At 47.4% G+C, this 20,813-nt stretch overlaps 1 protein-coding gene across 2 annotated transcripts in view; it reads left to right on the top strand.

The window, feature by feature from the left end:
- Positions 1 to 2,424: 2,424 nt before the first annotated feature.
- The window catches only part of epha7 (eph receptor A7), a gene marked incomplete at its 3' end in the record, with an annotated part of 117,371 nt that continues 98,982 nt past the window's right edge, over positions 2,425 to 20,813 (top strand). For both annotated transcript variants that reach the window (XM_080490810.1, XM_080490809.1), the window contains exons 1-3: positions 2,425 to 2,625; positions 3,932 to 3,996; positions 4,471 to 5,140. In XM_080490810.1, coding sequence (XP_080346936.1) covers positions 2,532 to 2,625; positions 3,932 to 3,996; positions 4,471 to 5,140 — 829 coding nt within the window. In that variant the 5' untranslated portion in view covers positions 2,425 to 2,531. The remainder of the gene's footprint in view (positions 2,626 to 3,931; positions 3,997 to 4,470; positions 5,141 to 20,813) is intronic.

Genomic DNA, 20,813 nt, shown 5'->3' with positions numbered 1-20,813 from the left:
TGTTTCAGATTAAGTGGTTTCCCTGTTAAATGGTGACCCTTCAGCGTCCCTTGTTGCTGCTAATAACAGACGTTAAAAACCCGACAGGAATCCGTAGCTGTGCTGATGAACACCGTTTAACAACATTTACAATGAAGTTTCCAAGTGTCGTACCTTTTGTGAGTCTAATTTTAAAATATGCTGTTACTAGCAGCGAAGTCGGTCATCATTTACCAGGGATACCAGTGGATCTGAAACACCGGTTCAATGCATTAATGTTTCCGGTGGATTTATCACTGTGACTCATATAAACCAGTTTGAACCAGAATGTGACCAGAAGGAGAAGCTCCTGAAGATGGAGAGTTAAAATATTGTGGGTCTGAATATGTTTGTTAGTTTGTTCTAATGTGTTGTTAGTTACTAGCAAGTAGCTAATGCTAGCTCCTGCTAACGGTCAGGGGAATGGTTACAGTTTTTCATATTAGACTGAATTTATTCAGTATATCAGTGAGGTAGAGCTCCTCTAAAAGAGGGAGTGGTTAATTCCCTGCATGATGTCATGAAGGGAAAATGTCTTATTCGCCCGTGTGAGCAAACATTAACTAATAATTGGAGGCAAGTGAAGGAGATGACAGACGTTCTTCACTTCTGGAGCCTCGTACACAGACTGTAGGTCATGTTACTGTTCCCAAGGTCCCAGAGGGTGGAGGAAGAGTGGACTCCAGGTCCCAGAGGGTGGAGGAAGAGTGACCTCCAGGTCCCAGAGGGTGGAGGAAGAGTGGACTCCAGGTCCCAGAGGGTTGAGGAAGAGTGGACTCCAGGTCCCAGAGGGTGGAGGAAGAGTGACCTCCAGGTCCCAGAGGGTGGAGGAAGAGTGGACTCCAGGTCCCAGAGGGTGGAGGAAGAGTGACCTCCAGGTCCCAGAGGGTGGAGGAAGAGTGGACTCCAGGTCCCAGAGGGTGGAGGAAGAGTGGAGAGGCTCATAATCCACCTTGCTTGAGGTCCAGTGTGAAGTTTCCTCAGTCTGTGATGATTTGTGCTGCCATGTCCTCTGCTGCTGTCCCTCCACTGGGTTTTCTGAAGTCCACAGTCAAGGCAGCGTCCAGCAGGAAACTTTAGAGCTCTTCATGCTTCATGCTCAGCAGACTGTCCTGAGCTGAACCCCAGAGACAATCTCTGGCTATTGTCCAGAGGACGGTGAGAGACACCAGACCAACAATGCAGATGACCTGAAGGCTGCTATCAAAGCTACCTGGGCTTCATTCCACCTGAGCAGTACCACAGGTACCTCCAGGCCACGCCGCTAAGACACAGTACTTCATGCTGAAGGAGCAACCAAGTATTGAGTGCAGAGAGATGAACAGCCTTTTCAGAAGCTACAGTTTGGTTTAAAATATCCTTTTCTTTTTCTTGATCTTATGTAATATTCACATTTTCTGAGACACTGAATTCTGGGTTTTCACTCTCAGTAAGTCATAATCATCAACAGTTCAAGGAATAAAGGCTTGAACTATTTCACTCTGTGTCATGAGCCTATATCATATATGAATACTTTATGAAATGAGTGACACAAAATACTAAACATTTTCATGATATTCAAATTTTTTGAGGTGTACCTGTATAGTTTTGATATAAAAACATAATTGGTGCCTTATGCTGCATTTATGAAGTTTCAATTACAATTTAGAATGGTAAATATTTAATTACACTTTCAGCTGTTTTTCTACCTGATTGTTTTAGGTTTAATCTTCTTTTCCCCCCAAGTTATTTTAGAATATTATTTTCAACTGTTTTAGTATATATATATATATATATATATATATATATATATATATATATATATATATATATATATGAGACCTGAGCTGAGATATCAGTGATGCTGCCATGAAAGATAGCAAACTAGCATTAGCCTCAAAGTAATACTGTGAAGGTGTTAGTAAAAACTCCCAGAATGCAAAACCAATAGAAGTTTTTGAGATATTTCATTGTATTTTGCACCAGAAGGTTTCATTAAAATTGGATTCATGTAGAGACTGCTGTCATTTACTCTTGTAGTGGTTTAGTTTTGTGACAATATCGACATGTTCATCACAAAGGCTCTGCACCACAACAAAGAAAACCCCCAAAGTTTAAATTTAGAGGTTATTATGGCTCTATTTTACTGGTCCGGCCCCTTCGAGCTGGAATTTGACTGTGGTTTCTAAACTAAAATGTGTTTGACGCCGCGGATCCAAAATAATCCCTAAATCATCCGGACCGGTTTTTGAAAAACATTTCCTCACCAGAAGAAGAAGGAAAACCTCTCCGCCCGCTGATTGGCTCTTCGTTCTGGTGACGTTTTGGCCTTCTGGCCTGTGATTGGCCGGCGGCCCCGCCCGTCACGCTGAGTGACGGGCACGCGGGCCCGGGCCCCGCCCCGCTCCCGCAGACCCTATTAGAGTGCGGGGAGCAGCGGCGGAACAGAGAGCCGGTTCAGTGTCGTCAATGGGCAGAAGGAGAGACGGTGGCACAGCGACTTACGGTCTACGTTGGCGATCCGCGGCTGCACCATGCTCTCCAGGGCCATCCCGACGCTGTGGATTACAGTTTGCCTTTATTTCAGCTGCCGCGTGCACAGCGGGGACGCGCAGAATGCGAAGGAAGGTAAGTTGTTAAAGTTTGGACTTCTGTTCATCCCGCTGGAGACGCGTCCTGAAGCGGAGCCCCTCTCCGCTCGGTGTCGTCTGTGTTTAACGAGCCTGGTGTTTTATTGGGGTCCGGACAGGTGGCTGTCAGCTGGGAGAAAGCGGCCGGGCTGCGGCGGGATGACAGCCGCTGCGCTCCGCTGCCGCGCCGCGCTCCGACCGCTCGCTTGTTTTTACGCACGGTCGTTAACGGACGCAGCGGCACGGGAGCGGACCGGACACCAGCCCGCTCGGTTCACATTAACAACCCGCCGTGACACTCTAGATTAAGGCGAATATAAAGAGGAGGAGGGATCGATCGTCCCGACAGGCTGGAAGTCGGTGCGCCGTCGATCAGATCGCAGTTTCGGAGGTTTTTTTTTTTTTCTTTCTTTCTTTTTTTTTTTTTTCCTCCAAAGTGGCCTCGGCTCTGACAGTCCTGTCCGCAGCTGCTCTCTGCGTGCGGGGAAATCCAGCAGATTCATGCGGTAATCTGCCCACTTTGGATACCCTGGATCGAAGTAGAAGAAAGATTAAATTAATTAAAGAGAAAGGGGTTTAAATAACTGGGATCAAACGTGGAAGCGGTGCTTCAGATTGATCACACTGTAAAATTAAGAGAATTACTGCATGCGTAAAAGCAGCTGTAGGAGCGAGCGCAGCGTGGCCGCTGGCGACGCGTAAAACAGGCTTGTTTATCTGCGCAATTCTGCTCTAATCGGCGCATTATTGACATCATAATCACGGTTTGTATTTTCTTGAGGCGTCCTGGCGACTGTCCTGTCCCCGGTGCCACACTGCCAGCCTGGTTGAAATACATTCACAACAACTTTACAAGAAGAAAAAAAAAGCCTCCGCGGTTGGAGCTTCTGCGCCCTTTTTTTTTCTTTCTCTCGAATAAAAATCCGGATCTGGTTCAAAACAGTGCATCAAATTACAAACGGGGAATTCAGCCGTTATTGTGTGCGTCGGATCTCTAACCTCAACGCGACTACACTCCAAATAAAGACTTTTTAAATTGATTTAAATGACATCGCTCCATTTGCGTTAAAGCTCAGTCTTTCCTAATTTGTCCAAAGTTCCCCGCAGACTGGAGACCTGTCTGCTGCAGTCTGCCACCGTCTGCCTTTGCGTGCTTTTTTTTTTTTTGCGCCTCCTTCAGCTGCTGCTGCTCGAAATTAGGTCACGGGTATATGAGCTATAGATACAGATGTGTGGCCTGTCGGTAATAACCGAGGCTCCCCAGCTGGATTTAACCACCTGCCTCTTGGTCTCCCCGTCACTAGTGATTCTGCTGGACTCCAAGGCACAGCAGACAGAACTGGAGTGGATCTCCTATCCTCCCAATGGGGTAAGTCTGCAGAATCTCCACACTCCTGTCCCGTGCACTCCACATCTCTATCTCCTCCCAAACCCTTTTGGCATTTCCGGGGAGAAAGTGTCCTTAAGCTAAGATAAAGCCGCGCTGGAGGTCGCGTCTCCGCGTCTCCTGGTGTTTGACATTCAGATCACAAAGAGGCCTCGAGGAAACCTGCTTCCCAACTTCGCCCGGCTTGATTAAAAGCAGGCAAACTTTTTAAATAAATTATCTGGAGCACAAGCAGATAAACCCCGGCGCAATCATTCTCCAAAGATGTGTTTGTGCGATTAAGAAACGGGCTAATCTGCCTTCCTCAAACGACTGGATTTACACATACCTTTGTCATTTTCATTACAGTGTAATCACCAGCAGCTCAGGTTTGATTGCAAATCACCCCGATGTCTCTCTCTCTGTTTGTTTCCTCGCGGCTGCTCTCATTTACAAATGTGTGTCGTGCTCTTTCAGTGGGAAGAGATCAGCGGCTTGGACGAGAACTACACACCCATTCGCACATACCAGGTTTGCCAAGTCATGGAGCCAAATCAGAATAACTGGCTTCGGACTAACTGGATAGAGAAGGGCGATGCCCAGAGAATTTTTGTGGAGCTGAAGTTCACCCTGAGGGATTGTAACAGCCTGCCCGGTGTGGTGGGCACCTGCAAGGAGACGTTCAACCTGTACTACCAGGAAACGGATTCCGAGGTGGGCAGGAGCTTACGGGAGAACCAGTACGTGAAGATCGACACCATCGCGGCGGACGAGAGCTTCACCCAGGGCGACCTGGGCGAGAGGAAGATGAAGCTCAACACGGAGGTGCGCATCATCGGGCCGCTGTCGCGGCGCGGCTTCTACCTGGCCTTCCAGGACGTGGGCGCCTGCATCGCCCTGGTCTCCGTCAAGGTTTACTACAAGAAGTGCTGGTCCATCATCGAGAACCTGGCCACCTTCCCGGACACCGTCACCGGGTCGGAGTTCTCCTCGCTGGTGGAGGTGGAGGGCGTGTGCGTGAGCGACGCCGAGGAGGAGGCCGACAATTCCCCCAAGATGCACTGCAGCGCGGAGGGGGAATGGCTGGTGCCCATTGGGAAATGTATATGCAAAGCTGGATTTCATCAGAAAGGAGACGCTTGTGAACGTGAGTGCCTTTTTACTCTCTCAAAGTGGCGTCCGGGGACGCCGGCGGCGTTCCCGCCGTCGGGAGGCTTCCCACAAACACACACGTCTGCCCGGTCAGGCATCGACGGGCGAATAGTTGTGTTGTTGGACGGGATTAAGATGGTCGATGTACAGTTGGATCTTCAGGGCGAGAATCGGCTCGTGTGTTAATTGATCGCGAGGCTCTGAATATATGTGTTGAACCTGGGATTAGATTATAATTTGCTCTGACAGTCGTTAGTTCTGAGCGTCTCTTTGACCCTCACGGAGAGGAAACACAAACAGCCACCATATCGCGGCGTTGGCGATGATTGTCACGCAGAGCAGGAAGGCTTCGTCTCAATCAGGGCACAACCTTCTGTCTGTGGTTGTGAGAGCTCACGGGATTATTTTCAGTGGCCACCTGAGTTGACTGATAGAAGTCAGGCTGGATTAAAAGGGGCTGACTTAGGTCACACAATTTAAGTGTCCGTCCTCATCAGGCGAGCCCCCCCCCCCCCCCCCCCTTCATTCTCCTCTGCAAAGTGGGCAACCTCCAATCTAAGCAGCTTACATCAGGAGCGGCAAGCCTGTAATAATTGAACGGAATGCGTCTAAGAACAAATTAGTGTCCCTTGCAGTCGAGCTTTTATGCCACGCTGTCATCCATTAGGGACTCCTCCGACGGAGGCGTGTTAATGAAATATATTAGGCCGTGTAATTTAGAGCAACGCAGCCCGCCTCGACTTGTCCTCCGCCTCCGACGTTAGCGGCCGATCGCTGATTCAACCCCGCGGAGCCGCTTCTCATTCTTCTTGTTGTTTTAATATGCATACAGGTTGAGAGAGGGAGCCTGCAATCTATTTCCACGGGGAGAGCGACGCAGCACGACCGCCGATGGCTGCGGCTTGTCAAAGTGATTCTAGAGACCTTTTGTTTTGTGTCTCGGTGCAAAAAAAAAAACAAAAAAAAAAAACAACCTCCGGAGCAGGAAGACGATCGCCTGTCTCTATTAATTAATCCTTTCACGTGTCAACTAAAACAAATAAGTGTGTGTGTGTGTGTGTGTGTGTGTGTGTGTGTGTGTGTGTGTGTGTGTGTGTGTGTGTGTGTGCGTGTGTGGATCAGATTCCAGGCTTGACGCGGCACCTTTATGAGCTTCCTCTCCGTCGAGGCATGAGAAGCTTTTTGCATTAAGGGGCAGTTAATGTAAATAAAATGAGAGTCACTGCACCGTCAGCACTCCGTCCAGCAGCTCTCTGACATCACGTTGTCCGCTCCGTCGCTTCCGGAACAATCTGAAGCAGAAACAGGAGGATTTCATTTGGTTCGAACAGGAGAACAATACGCCCAAGTGTTTAAAAAAAAAAAAAAAAGAAAAAGAAAAACCCAGGAATTTGAAGGTACCGATACCTGACGGTACCTGACGGTACCTGTGTGACCAGAAGTAGGAAGCTTGGTCCAAAAGATTTTATTATCTCTCCTCTTTTACACACATTTTACAACATTTTAAAGACTATTTTGTCTTTTTCCAGTTTTTAGAAACGCTATATGACAGTTTTTTTCTTCTGTGTTTTACATGTGAGAACTTTTCTACATTCCATTATATTATAATTTTTTTATTATTGAATTTTCAAGCTAAGAGTTTACAATCCACGGTTAAAAAAAAGAAAAAAAAGAAGCAGCAATGGGGATTCCTTTTGACATCTTCCTTTATGTTGTTTTGGAATTTGAACCGACAGTTGTTCCCGAAAACATCAGTCCTACTTCCAGAAGCAGCGATCACCAGTTTGATCCATTTCAATCCGACACTTCCACGAGTGAATACGCACTAATTTCTTAGATTAGGATTACTGCAGAACCTCGTCATGTCAGATTAAAATATTCATCACAACATATTTTTTATTTTCCGCACAGGAACAGTGCAGGAAGTCTTCATTTCTACATTTTCGACAAAACAAGAAACAAAACTCTGAGATTAGGAATATATTTCAGACGGTGCACAAACAGTATCAATATTAACGTTACAGTAAAACCTATGAAGCTGAATCATTCTTTAACTTTATCTGTGAGAAAAACCACAAACAACATAGAATTCTGGAGTTTTTAAATGTGTGTAGGAAGAAAAAAAAATCCAACCATCAGAGTCCGAGTTGTTTTCCTGCAGCGGCGTTAAAAATAACTCGGAAATTTGTTACCAGCGGAGCTGGCGGTACATCTGTGGTCACAGTGTTCGCTGCCGTCATACGTCCCGTGTTGGAGGCGGATCCAGACGTGCACCTGTACGCCGACGATTCTCGTGGAAGGAGGAACAAACTGTCAGAGCGTGAAAGTAATCTCCGAGTGGAAGTTTAGAAAAGAGCAGGAGTCGCATTCCAGCGACGGTCGACTGATCGTCGACGGAAACCCTCTGATCCCGGCAGGTCGTCAAGGATGGTTTGTGAAACCTGGAACGATCAGTAACCTCACGAGAACCGATCCTGGAACTCCTCAACCCCCCCGGTGTGGAATGAAGGAATGTTACTGTACCGAGGGTCTAATCCATTCAGATGGCTTTTTCAGGCTTCTTGGCCTGTAAGAGCGCTCTGATGTCAGTCTGGTGAATCTTCAGTGGTGTGTGTGTGAGTGTGGGGGTGGAGGTGGGGGTGGGGGTGCAGGTGGAGAACGTGGGTTTAAAGCTGTCAGTCATGTTGCTGGAGGAGCCCCCCCCCCCCGTGATGCAGAAAGCCTCTTCTCCCAAACTTGTTGTGATCCTCTCATTCATCACCGTCAGCAAAGAGGCTCCCCTTGTCTTTCACTGCCCCCCCCCCACCGTCCCAGTCTGTCTTTAACTCTTTGTGTGGCAATCTGTGGCAGTAGCCCCCCCACCCCCCCCGCAGCCCGCTGTGGTCTGGGTGTAAATGAGTGTTGAAAAAGGCCAGTTGAAGTGTCCCGGCAGCCTCGCATGAGGGCTTCATTTTGCGACAGCAGTGCGTGTTGTGAAAATAGTGGCCATTCATCCCCGGCGCTTCTGCTCAGCGCCGGCCGCCGGGTGCAGTGGAGCCACCGAGTCGTTCGGGACAGAGAAGAGGGCCCTTGTGGAGGGACACTGGCGTCTTTGTGCCGCTCAATCCCGGGAATGTATGTTGTCCGATTTTGACACATCTCATCATTATGGCACTAAGTAACCAGTGTCTGAGAAATGATTAACTGTTGACCCTCGCCCGGGAGGGAGGAAAGGGGCGAGCGAGAGGCCTCGGTCTCTCTCTCTCTGGGTGGAGAGCATGGCCGTATCTCGCCGCTATCAGCGGCATGCTAACAAGAGGAATTAATGAGAGGATACAGCATCCTGTAGACGCCGGCACCATCCATCTCAACTGTCAGGGACTTGGACAGAAGTTAGTTGGAGACTGATTGATGATGGAGCCCCCCCCCTGGGGGGAAGGGGGCCGAGCAGCCGGGGATCTGACCGCGGCGGCGCATGGAAGCCACCAGGCGGCCCGGATTCTGAGCTCCGGGGCCGTCGGAACAAAAAAAGATCTGCGCTTAGCATTTCAAATGAAGCCAGGAAGCAGAGTCGGGAGGTCGTCACGCGTCCCGACGCCCCCCGTGATTGATCAGGTGTGGATTTAATACACCGAATGGACGTCTTTCACCGCGGCTCCACCGCTTCATTATGCAAATGACAGGTGTGTGCCGAATCCACAGGAGACCCAAATGGGCCTAAATCACCCAGGATTGAAATAAATTGGTGATGGATGCGTGCTCGTCATGTCGCTGCTTTCTCCCGCAGCCCAGGACTCCTTCCTGCTTCTTGTCTTTAGCCCGGCGGGACGCAGATGTGCTTCTCCTGCTCACGATGTGGCAGAACCAGGCAGTTCAGTCCTGAATGGATCGGCTGGAAACTGAGAGCGTTCGCCGAGCGGCAGTTTCAGACTCTTATTAAGGGAAATGCCAAACATCCACATGACACGTTGTTGTCGTTTTGGTTTGTTAGTTTGGGGTCAGCGGCAAATAAAATGTGGAAAAACATTCAAGTGGAATAGCTTTTACCAATTTGATTTTCTGAAATGATTAATTTCATGACATTTAAGGTGACAATAAAATAGAAATAAGATTTCAAACTGCCTCAGTCTAGCATTAACCTTTGTTCAGTTTTCAGCATCATCTGCTAGGAAAGATAATACAGTTTTAATACTCTCGTGAATTTTAAATCCACACAAACAACTCTTAATAAGCATTTATTGATCAACTAGCGTCTATATTTATTTGCAGTAAGCTGCTAAAAGAGTTATTGACCAAGTTTTAATGCCCAGGTGACGTTTCCCACGTCACAATGCTTTAGGCAGATAAATAAAACACAAGTAGGATAAAAAGACCAGTTAACACCTTAATCAAGCAGGATTTATAGAGATCAGAAAACTGTCAGCATGATCACTAATGTTTACTGTTTTGAAAAGTTTTCTCACACTCATTAATTACAAAGTAGGTTGTTGGTATGGATCATTGAAAATCCACCACTTTTTTAATTTCCTCTCGGTCGGATTTAAAACAATGAAGGTTGCAAATTGTGCATTTTGGATCAAGATGCTGAAGAAAATCAGATTTATGAAGCTTTTTATTCAATACGAGTTTCTTAATTCAGCTTTTTTCACGAGTGCTTTTTAAACCAAAGCTTGTAATTTTACTCGGCTCACGCTTGCACTGCTGCAGTGTGTGTGTGTGTGTGTGTGTGTGTGTGTGTGTGTGTGTGTGTGTGTGTGGGTGTGTGTGTGACTGTGTGTGTGTGTGTGTGTGTATATAAGTGAGTGTGTGTGTGTATGTAAGTGAGTGTGTGTGTGTGTGTGTGTGTATGTCAGTGTGTGTGTGACTGTGTGTGTGTGTGTGCGTGTGTGTGTGCGTGTGTGTGTGTGTGTGTGTGTGTGTATGTCAGTGTGTGTGTGACTGTGTGTGTGTGTGTGCGTGTGTGCATGTGTGGGTGTGCATGTGTGGGTGTGTGTGTGTGTATGTGTGTGTGTGTGTGTGTGTGTGTGTGTGTGTGTGTGTGTGTGTGTGTGTGTGTGTGTGTGTAAACTGAAGCTGTTCTGGTGTTGACCTGAGGGAAGCTAACATGCTAACAGCTAAAGTAACGTGACAGTCGACTTCAGTTTTTATTTCATTTTGAATTTGTTTCTTCAATTTCAGTTGAGTTTTAGTTACTTTTTATTTTTAATTACTTTTTATTTATTGTTACTTTTTATTTTTAGTTACTTTTTATTCAGGTTTGGTAGTTTTTCGTTTGCATTACTTTACATGAGGATTAGTTTTAGGTCTGATTGGTCTTAGGTTTTTGTAATATGAGCTGGTCTTCCTGTAGACCATTTCAAAATAAAAGCAGCTATTGGATCATTAACGTTTGAAATGTTCTGAGATTCGTGGGTTTTTTTACCTTTCAGGAAGGTTCCTCAGGTTTAGCGTGGTTCCACCCCGAGGCGCTTCCTCCTGAGAACCCGACATTCCTCGGGACAGATGAGGAATTTAATGCTGTTAGAGAATCTGAACTATAGAACGACCGACATGGAGGATAAATCTAGAACACAGGCTGAGTCACGCCACTGCTGAGGCCGCCGTGTTTGTTACTCTCGCTGGAGCAGAGGGACTATTTACCTCGGCGGAGGGGTGCGTGTGCAGTAAGAAAAAGTGACGGTTGTAGTACTGCCTTTGTGCAAACAAATAGTCAAAACACAGTTTTTGCAGTTGCGCCTGTTTTTGTTGTCGTGTGAACGGGACCTAAGATTAATTCATCCTCCTGGCGACATTCCTTTTTCCACGTTTACCCATTGGGAGGTCAAGGGTCGTGCTCCGAGGCACACAGTGGTGACCTGTCCACTGTGGGAGTTGAACCTTCAAGCTTGTGATCCCCGGTCCACTGCTGGAGCCTCAAGGCCTCCACCCTCCGAGGTTCCAGACCCTCCCTGCTACGTCTCGATCGTAGAGATGGAGACAAATATTTACTCAGAATACTTTTGAAACAGTGTTGTGATACTTTTTACCTGCACTGATACTCTACTGATATTGTTCCACTATTACTGCTGCTTCATTTATACTTTACACTGTTATTGCTGCTCTGTTGGTCATTGATTAGGATTACTGGTTGGTTGTTTGACACGTTCTCACTGATACTGTTACTTTATTGATACTCGTCCCTTTCTTTGGTACTTCATTGATACTATTAGTAGAAGTATGACGATACAGGTAGTCGGCAGTGAGAGGCAGCCACAAAAAACGTCATCAGAAATGTTTTAATTTTCTTTTAAACACTGGCGCTCCACCAGGAACCAGCGGCGGCGTTTCCTTTGCGGCGGCGTTTCCTTTGCGGCGGCGTTTCCTTTGCGATGTCTCCAACCCCGTCAGAGTCCAGATGAAATTCATTGAACAGAAGAACAATTTCACATTAAGGCATAAAAAAAAGTTCACTGCAAACAGAAATTCAAAAATTTGCAGAAAATCTTTTAATGCAAATTGTCTTCTGCCGCAAACAGTCCAAAGTCCTGGAAACGAAAAGAAGCAGCAGCGTTTGACGTCTCCAGGTCCTGGAATCTGACCTGTGCCTCCTTATCCAGGCTCTGTGCTGGACGGGATGAATCGGAGTAAACATTCCTCATTCTCATCCAAACAAAAGCATATGGTGGGTCCCCCCCCCCATAGGGAGCCCTCTGTGGCCGGGTGTCACATAGCGTTATTTCCAAGGTGACGGCGGGTCCAGGTTGGGCGGAGCGCCTGGTCAGTGAATATTAACTTCATTTACACATGGCTGCGGCGCGGCGCAGCGCCTCACTGCCGGCCTGCCTGTTGTGTTTAGTAACGTGAGCGGCCGGCTGACAGGCCTCTGTCAGGAGGAAGATGGATGATCACGGCAGTTGACCCCTGATCACCGGTCCAGGCCCCCCCCCCCCCAACCTCCCCCCACCGCATGACAAAGGAGGCCTCGCCGCGGTGCGCCGGCCCCTCATCTCCTCCTGCACTAACAGGCCCGGACGTCTCCATCAGCCTCTTTCAATCCAAAGCTGCTTCTTTAAAACTCTCCTGCGTGTTTCTTGTATTCAGACGGACGTGATCAGACAGGCGGACTGAACGTCACAAAGCCCCGCCCCCTCTGCTGGGACCGCCGTGAAAGTGATCCGACCGGCGGCGGGGGTCGAGCCGCTCCTCCCGGAGATCAATAGCTGATTACATAACTCTTCATTTTCTCTCATCACTTCCACCTCTGGGCAGAGGAACTTAAAAAAGTGGAAGATCCGACTGACTGAGCAGCGTCGTGAAGCGTCGGCTGTGGATTCAGTGTTTCTGATGATACGACTCTGGATTCGGTCAGGAGGCTTGTCAGCATTAACATTCTGATAATGGAGTCCTGTTAATACCCTTCGCCTTTTCTGCCGTCGTTCTTTATCATTTAAACTAAAAAACGAGTTTATTGGTCATTCAGTATTGAGCATGCAGTTCTTTACATTATTTAATACCAAACTGGTTTAACTTCAGTCTCTCAGAATGAAACCATGAATGACACATTAAAGAATATGAATGCCAATGTTAGTTTATTCTCCGTAGTGTTTTTACCAGCCGAAGCTGCTGGAAATAGAAAATGTACGAGCGAAGAAACTCCAGCAGAGAAAGAGATCCACTCGGCAGTGACGCAACAAAACAGATTTAATTTGAGCAAATCCATGAAGGCTGAAGGTCACAGATTAAGTTTCTTCTTCTAATGAAGCTCAGAAGAAAGCAGATCTTTAATAGGCAGCTGTCGGAGCGGTTAACTTCGCTCGCCTCATGGTTCCGCACGTTTTTTCCTTCTTTTTATACTCATGTAAACGACAATTTGACTTTCTAGATTAAGAAACGAGCTGAAACTGAGATTTCATCTCAGCCAAACTCTCCAAACGTTGGCTGTCTGTTAGCGTCATGCTCCTTCGTCATGATTTTAACTTTCACAATAAGAGTTCGCAGACAACAGAAACACAAAAGACCAAAAACTAAATTTCAGTTATAACGAAGAGTTTTTCATTCAGGTTCCAGAAACCTAAACTGTTGTAGCTCTTTAAGATAAGAAGTTCTCAAAGACCTCTACTTCATATTTGAAGTACTTATGAGTATATATCATCGTTACTATTGTTTTTTCAGTTTGTCCATCCTATTGCAGTTTCATAGATGAGTTGGACGTTTGTTAAAGTCTAACAATTGAAATTCTTATATAAGCGAGAACCTTCGTCGGCTTTAAGAGACAAGAACGATGATAAATGACTGATTCACAACCAAACTTGTATCTCTGATGGAATCTTGACCTGACAGGCTTAGCTGAGTCAGCACTTTACCTAAATAATAGTGCTTTATGATAGACTTCTAGGAAGAATAATTTTATCATCATTGTCTTTGTTTGATTATATTGTCTTGATGTGTCTGTCACCCTGGTTTTATGTTTGGGACAATAGATGGAAATTAGCCTTGTGCTAAATCTGGATTATTTACAACCTGCTGGAAACTCAGGAGACGAATCTCGTCGGAATAAATGAAATCTGGCATATTTTCAGATTCTCACTCCTGTTGAATGTAAAGTTTAAGCTGGCAAAACGACAACGAGGTTTATATTTTATTTGTGATTCTCAACAAGTTTCAGTCAAAGTTAATAGTTTTTTGCCAGAAAGACGCAATGAAATGATGAAGTGGTCGTTTTGTTGATTCCTTCAGAAACAGGAGCGCACACACACACACACACACACACACACACACACACACACACACACGGTTGTGGTCATCTGAGGCCTGTGCGGGGGGATTTGTGTTGCGGGGGGGGGGGGGGGGGTCAGGATGGTGGGAACAGCTCAGAGATGACGCTCAGCTGCTGACTGTGGACATTTTCAGTGCTGATGTTGCTAGGATGGGTGGAGGGGGGATTTGGATGGGTCACCCCCCCCACCCCCCCGGTCCTTAACCTCTCATCCATCTAGCTCCCCTCTAACCCCCCCCAACCTCTTTTTTTGTTGAGGGAGCATGACCACCACCTCGCCCGCCTTCTGTTTCCATGTGAGTTAAATGAACTAAACAAAAGGCGATTAGGCGGAGACATTTTCCATGTCACTAGGAATCCATCTCAAAGCGCTAACTCCGAGCAGCACGGGGGGGGCACAGCGGCCCCTCGGCACAGCCGTAAATTCACCGGTGTAATGGGTTTAATCTTAAAATGCCCTTCATTTTCCACCTCCAGATCCACGCAGTAAATCAGCGGGAGTGCTGAGAGAGTAAACAGGTGTTTGCTGTTTGTCATGGCGGCGGCTGTCAGCAGCCCGGCGCTCGCCGCCCGACTCATCACGCCGCCTCCTCCTTTATGTGCCACTCAGAACCTCGGCGCGGCCGTTTGTTTGGTAGTTTTGGTGGAGGAATGGGGAACCGACAGGTGTTAGTCTGTCGACAAATCAAAAGAAAAGGCCGACTGGAGAACGTCTGTTTTCGTTACTGCTTCTTTGTCAATAAAACGCAGGTGAATGATTGTTATTGGCAGCACTCATTTGATTGAATGGAGACATTAAAAATCCACATTGTCTGTGTAATAGCTGAAAACTGAGGTTTGTTTCACTGGAATATGGTCTCCGGTTATCTGGGCTCTGTTGGGTTGGATGCAGGACTCAAAAACACTCCAGGAAAAAGTTTGGGAAGTTTTATCGTCTCTTCATTCTCGTTAATGATGTATCACGTATCAATGGGAAGCCCGATCAGTCATCTTCACAGCAAGGAGTTAAATGTATGGATCATGCTTCTGTGGGCTGAGCGACACAGTTGAAAGTGAAACGAGGAGACGGCTCACATTCAGCTGCACCACGGCAAGAAACAATATTTTCTTCATGTAACATTAAATGTTCAGTTTATCTCAAAAAGAGATAATAAACAAGTTTTAATTGGAGCAAAACCAAAAAATCAGTGATGTCCTGATCACACTTTTTTGCCCCCGATACCGATCCGATTTTTCAGAATTGAGTATCGGCCGATACCGATACTTTCCTGATCCGATACTCACATTGCTATTGCAAATATACTCAATAGTTTATTTTTGGAGCAACTAAGATGTCTGAAGCTAAAAGCACTATTGGCAGAAGCTTTGTTCAGCTAGAAATTATTGTAAAACTCACTTATTGAATAAAAATTCTTCTTTCTCTTTAGTTGTTGTTGTAAACTGAGGAACATCCACACGACGAAAAAACTATCTTTTTTCTCCCTGTCCTTCTCCCAAACTCCCGTCCACACCTCACTATGAACACGGCTCAACACGAGGCTTCAGGGCATGTAGTACACATGCCAGGCCTTTAGGGGCGCTGTGACTCACCAAACACAATAAAAACGCAGAAGAAGACAGACCACATAGAAATTTAGAAGTAGATTTCTGCACATAAACACATAAACCACTATAAATAACTCTAGTTTTATAGGTCTATGGCCCCGCTCCGCCTGTTTCTAGCTTCTGCAGCTCGACCGGAGCTTCTAGTCCCTGATTGTTCTGGTTATTAGGGGACGTTGTGGACCGCGTTTTTTTTATTTTTTTTTTTAGATCGGCGGGGTGATCGGCTGGATTTTGCCGATTCCCGATCACTCACAAATCACTAATATCGGCCCTAAAAAAATCTAATCTCTATATTTGCTTCGTATTTTATTATTCAACTCCTTTTCTGCTGCTATTATTCTTTTTACAAAAAAAAGAATCATTTAGTGAAATTGATAGATAACCTGCAACGCGTACAGATGGCCACCGGGGGCAGTCACCGCGATTCAGACCTGATAATAAAGAGTTCATTCGTTGACTGTTTCTTTCCTAAACCAGCTTAAGGGAGAGTTTTCCCCCCGCAGCAGGACGGGAGCTTGAATTCTGACTATAACTTAATCAGTGTGTGCCTTTGATGTGTACAAGCGAGCAGGCAGTTCCTCGGGGTTTTACGCCGCTCAGAGGGCGAGGCGCTGTGGCCTCCAACACAGTGTAAGGGAATGCTAATCTTCTCTTTGTTTCTGCGGGAAAGCTTCTTATCTCCCGCTAAGCACAGGTACCTCGGATGAATGGCCGGGCTGTGTGGATGTGTGGAGAGCGGCAGCAGCCAGACCGAGCCATCCCAAGTATGTGTGGGGTGGAGGGAGGATCCGGCCGGAGTATCACCTCAGATTCTTCACCCACTTAGTGAACTGGGGCTTTTTTTTTTCTCTCCTCCTGTTTCAGGGGATTTTTCAGTATTCTAGAGTTCCTCAGCAGCTTCAGACCCGCAGGTTCTCCTGAAACACGCAGCTGTATTGAAAAAAAACGGCTTTTAAACAGTGACATGCATCGTGGACTGCTTGTAATTTGACACCAGCTTCACCGACTTGACTGCTCTCCGTATTTCCCTGGTGACTGGATCTAGAATGAGCAGATGAGTTATTCTCGGGAGTTTTTATGAGCGGGTGATCGGCTGGAAACGATGCAGAGATGATCTCAGTTTGTTGAAACGGAACACTCAGCTGAAGAAAACAGTTGGCGCTGCCAGCAAGTCCGTGCAGTGTAGTAATTTGTCTCCAGGCTCAGTTGAGATGCCCATACAGGAAGTCATCTGGTGATAATCTTTAGCTTGTGTTTTCCCTCACAGGAGTTCTTTTACTGGCGTTTGCTTCAGCAGTTTCATCTGGTGCAACATGAACATCCAGCATTACTCCGCTCAGATTTCCTCCCATGTATTTCCATTTAATTCTGTGTGAAGCACAAACTATTTTATGAGAGAATTTGCCGTTGAAATTCCATCTTCGTCTTGTGAAGAGCGTCTCAGCACGGACTGAGCGCTCTTCTTTCCTTTGTGTGTTGTGCTACAGTCTCCCGGGCGGGGGGGCCGGCGCCTCTCCTCTCATAGGTGGAAGATTAACATGTCTGCAGGCAACAAACACAAAAAAAAAGAAAAGAAAAATAGAAACCCAGCTGCTGAGCATGTCTTTTCTTTACCAGGTTTGGAGCGCCGGCTCCGAGGGAAACCTTAAATTCAAGCACCTGCTGCTTCTATTGTTCCTCCTGTGATCAGCGTGGAAACAAAAGAAGCAGTCGGAGCGAGAAACGAGAGGATCCGCGGCGTTCTGGTCGCTCGGCGCCGGCAGTTTAGATGATGCATCAACACCATGTTTGCGAGCGCTGCAGAGCGCCTGATAAATAACTCATACCTTCCTTCAAGGTGCGCTTGATTCCTCCAGAACCTTTCCAGCCGCACAAATTCACACATCACCTGCACAGATGAGATCAATTGAGCTGTCCTCTGGCTCTCCGAGTAGAAGGGAGGCACTCCGCTGTGTGTGTGTGTGTGTGTGTGTGTGTGTGTGTGTGTGTGTGTGTGTGTGTGTGTGTGTGTGTGTGTGTGTGTTTTATTTCCTCCCAGGTCTGCCTGTCTGCGTCGGTCTGAAATTACTCACAAGATGTAGTACCCGGTACATTGCAGAGGAAAACACCACAGGCTGGAGTCCATAAAAGAGACGCGGCCATAGTTCAGCATGCATAAAACGGCGGTAAACAGAGGCTGATGAATGTCGGCGCCCGGCCTCCTATTTATCTGAGTAAAGAACATAAGTCACATCTAATCAGAGCGATGCACGCACGGCCCCGCGGCTACATTAATGCATAAGAAATAAGCTGGTGGTGAGCTATTGACATGCTCCTCCACCGGCGGCGCCCGGCGTTCCGCTCCTCCACCGGCGGCGCCCGGCGTTCCGCTCCTCCACCGGCGGCGCCCGGCGGCCCGCTCCTCCACCGGCGGCGCCCGGCGTTCTGCTCCTCCACCGGCGGCGCCCGGCGGCCCGCTCCTCCACCGGCGGCGCCCGGCGGCCCGCTCCTCCACTGGCGGCGCCCGGCGTTCTGCTCCTCCACGCCGGGGCCAAACACAAACACCCTCTGCTTGTGAAGGATGTAAATGGCGGCGTGAACGCGGAGCCGCACTGCAAATGTAAATGAGCGACGGTCTGATTTGGGTTCAGGTCAAAGTGTCAGGAGTCCTGAGAGCTTCTGCTCATTCATTCCTCAATCTGTCGCTCCTGTTTAGTCCTCATAACATTTAGAGTGGGAAGCTGCCTGGAGGAAGGACTCCCCACCAACCTCTTCCTCCTCTCCCTCCTCCTCCCCAGTCCTCCTCTCCATCCTCCTCCTCTTCCCCATCCTCCTTCCCCAGTCTTCCTCTCCATCCTCCTCCTCCCCAGTCCTCCTCCCCTTCCTCTTCCCCATCCTCCTTCCTCAGTCCTCCTCCCCAGTCCTCCTCTCCATCCTCCTCAGTCCTCCTCCCCATCCTCCTGCTCTCCAGTCCTCCTCTCCATCCTCCTCCTCCTCCGTCCTTCTCCTCCTCAGTCCTTCTCCCCCATCCTTTCCCCCAGTCCTCCTCCCCATCCTCCTCCCCAGTCCTCCCACTCCCTGCGTCAGCTCTTCCTGTGCAGGAATATTATCTTCCGTTCATCCAGGAATAAACTACACGACACTCAGAGACACAAAGACGGAGGTATTTCAGGACTTTGCTGTCAAATTGAGTGAAGGTCAATAAAATGTCAAACAGCAGCTTTAAGCAGTAGAGGACGCACAGATACATGAACGGCAGCAGCAAGAGGTACTGGGAAGTACATTCAGTAGTGCAAAGTTGCTGGTACATTAACTGAAGTACACCTTTCATGGTTTCCTGTCGTCAAAGTAGGAAAAACATCAGAACACATCTAACATTTAAATATTTTCGTGGACAAGATTTTAGATTTTTATAAGTAAAGATAAGAATATTGACATTTTTTAAATACTGTATGTACATAATAAATGTAAAATACATGGACATTTCCTGTAGAAAATCTTGGACTAACATTCCGTATGTAATCTTAAAAAACATAAGCAGTTTTCTGAGATTGTCACAGTAAAAGTTTTGAGGAACTCCAGTAAAGCTTCAGTTGGCCCGTAATCCGGCTCTGCTTCTTCAATAGAAAATATATTCTGGATGCTGGGATCACAAGCAGCCTTTTGTCCGTTTTGGCTCCAGGAAACGACTCGTTTCTCCAATCAGACGCTGGTTTGACCGATTGAAGTTCTGCCGACACTCGAGCCTGCAACCGGAGGAAACGTGTTTCAGTGTGAAGCTGGAGGGAAAGACAGTGGAGGGAATCTGCTCTCAGACACAGGCTCCATATTCTACGCTGGTTTTCTGTTAAAACTTATAAAGACATTTCCTCCACCAGTCGCCGCCGCCGTCCTTTTTTTTTTTTTTTTGGGAATAAGAAAATAAACTGTTTCCTTTATCGCGCTTGACCCGTTCCACCTGGCATTCATCAGCGGCGGCGAGCACGTTGGTCCTGTCGGCTTCGTCTCCTCCCTCCGCCTCCTTTATCACTCTAATGGGGTGCTATCTGCAGGCCGCTCTGCTCGGCCCGCCGCTCGCCTCCCTCCAGCATGCATTCCTTCCACATCCATCCCCGGATTTAACACATAATCAGGCCCGGACCGGGGGGGAGGTGGTGGTGGTAGGTGGGGGTGGGGTGCGGGGTTGCAGTCATGACAGGACGCATCATGCGATGACCGTGGAGACAGAGCGGCCCGCACCAGTCATTCTCACTTTGGTCTGCAGGGGAGAAAAAAGAGAAACGGAGGGGATCTCCCACGTTTCCCACACTGCCGCTCGCTGTTCGCTGCTCTATGAAACTGGATACGCCAGCTGGCGGCGCCCCGACCCGCTCCGTCTTCAAGGATCAAGTGGTTTTGATTGGTCTTGTTGCTTTGGAAGGAATAAAGCGTCGCGTCCAGCTCCGGTGTGCCGGCCGTCACCGGGGTGACCGGAGCAAAACTCCCTACCTGAAGTTCAGGTTTCACTCTCCACATCTGCTTTGCCACAAGCGAGCCCGACTTTTGACATCTGGCCACTTTACAGACGTCCCAAAATATCTGGTCGTAGATCACAGCCAGTGGCTGCAGCTGTGTGAAAACATCCATCCACACTGACACCACACTCATATAAACCAAATGTGGCCATAAATCTTTGCGGGCGTTGGTGGTTTCCTCCGCTCGGCTCTGCCTTCGATACGTCACCGTTGCTGCTGCTCACTCTTCGTGGTGTGTTTTTAAATATTTCTTTTTTTTCCTGTTATTTATAAGTTGAGAGCGCCGAGCGTTGGTAATGCAGAAGTGTCAAATAACGAGGTTAACAACATGTTTACATAATGCTGAGTAAGGCTCGGCTGTCAGACCACAAGCTGACTTCAGCTCATCGCTGATTTCTATATGTGGCTCTTCTCTGCAGCAGCTGGCAGGAACATGAAGCTGGTGTCAAATTACAACCATTGTGATAATGTTTTCCAGGATTGTGACTGCAACAAATCAACCAAAAACTTATTTTTTATTCTATTTTTCTGATGAACTGTGGGTCTGCAGCATCGATCTGTTTTCTTTATTCATCCTTTCTTGTGTCGCAGTGTGTTTGTTGCGATTGTTTTCACGACACATTTGAGATGCTTTATGCAGCAAGCAATCAAACCGGAGAAGACATTGCACAGGCAAAAACAACGATGCTGGAGTCAAATTACCTGGGCTGACTCATTGCTCTTGAGTCAAGACGATGAAGCTGGTGTCACATTACGAGCACTCGAATCAGCATGTCTGCGGGCCGTTCAGTTAAACGGCTCCTGCTTCAAATTGTCACAATCTTTCTTCAGCTTTT

The sequence above is a fragment of the Lipophrys pholis genome, assembly GCF_963383615.2.
Source record: "Lipophrys pholis genome assembly, chromosome: 21".
NCBI lineage: Eukaryota > Metazoa > Chordata > Actinopteri > Blenniiformes > Blenniidae > Lipophrys > Lipophrys pholis.
This window is presented reverse-complemented; position numbering and strand designations above follow the sequence as displayed.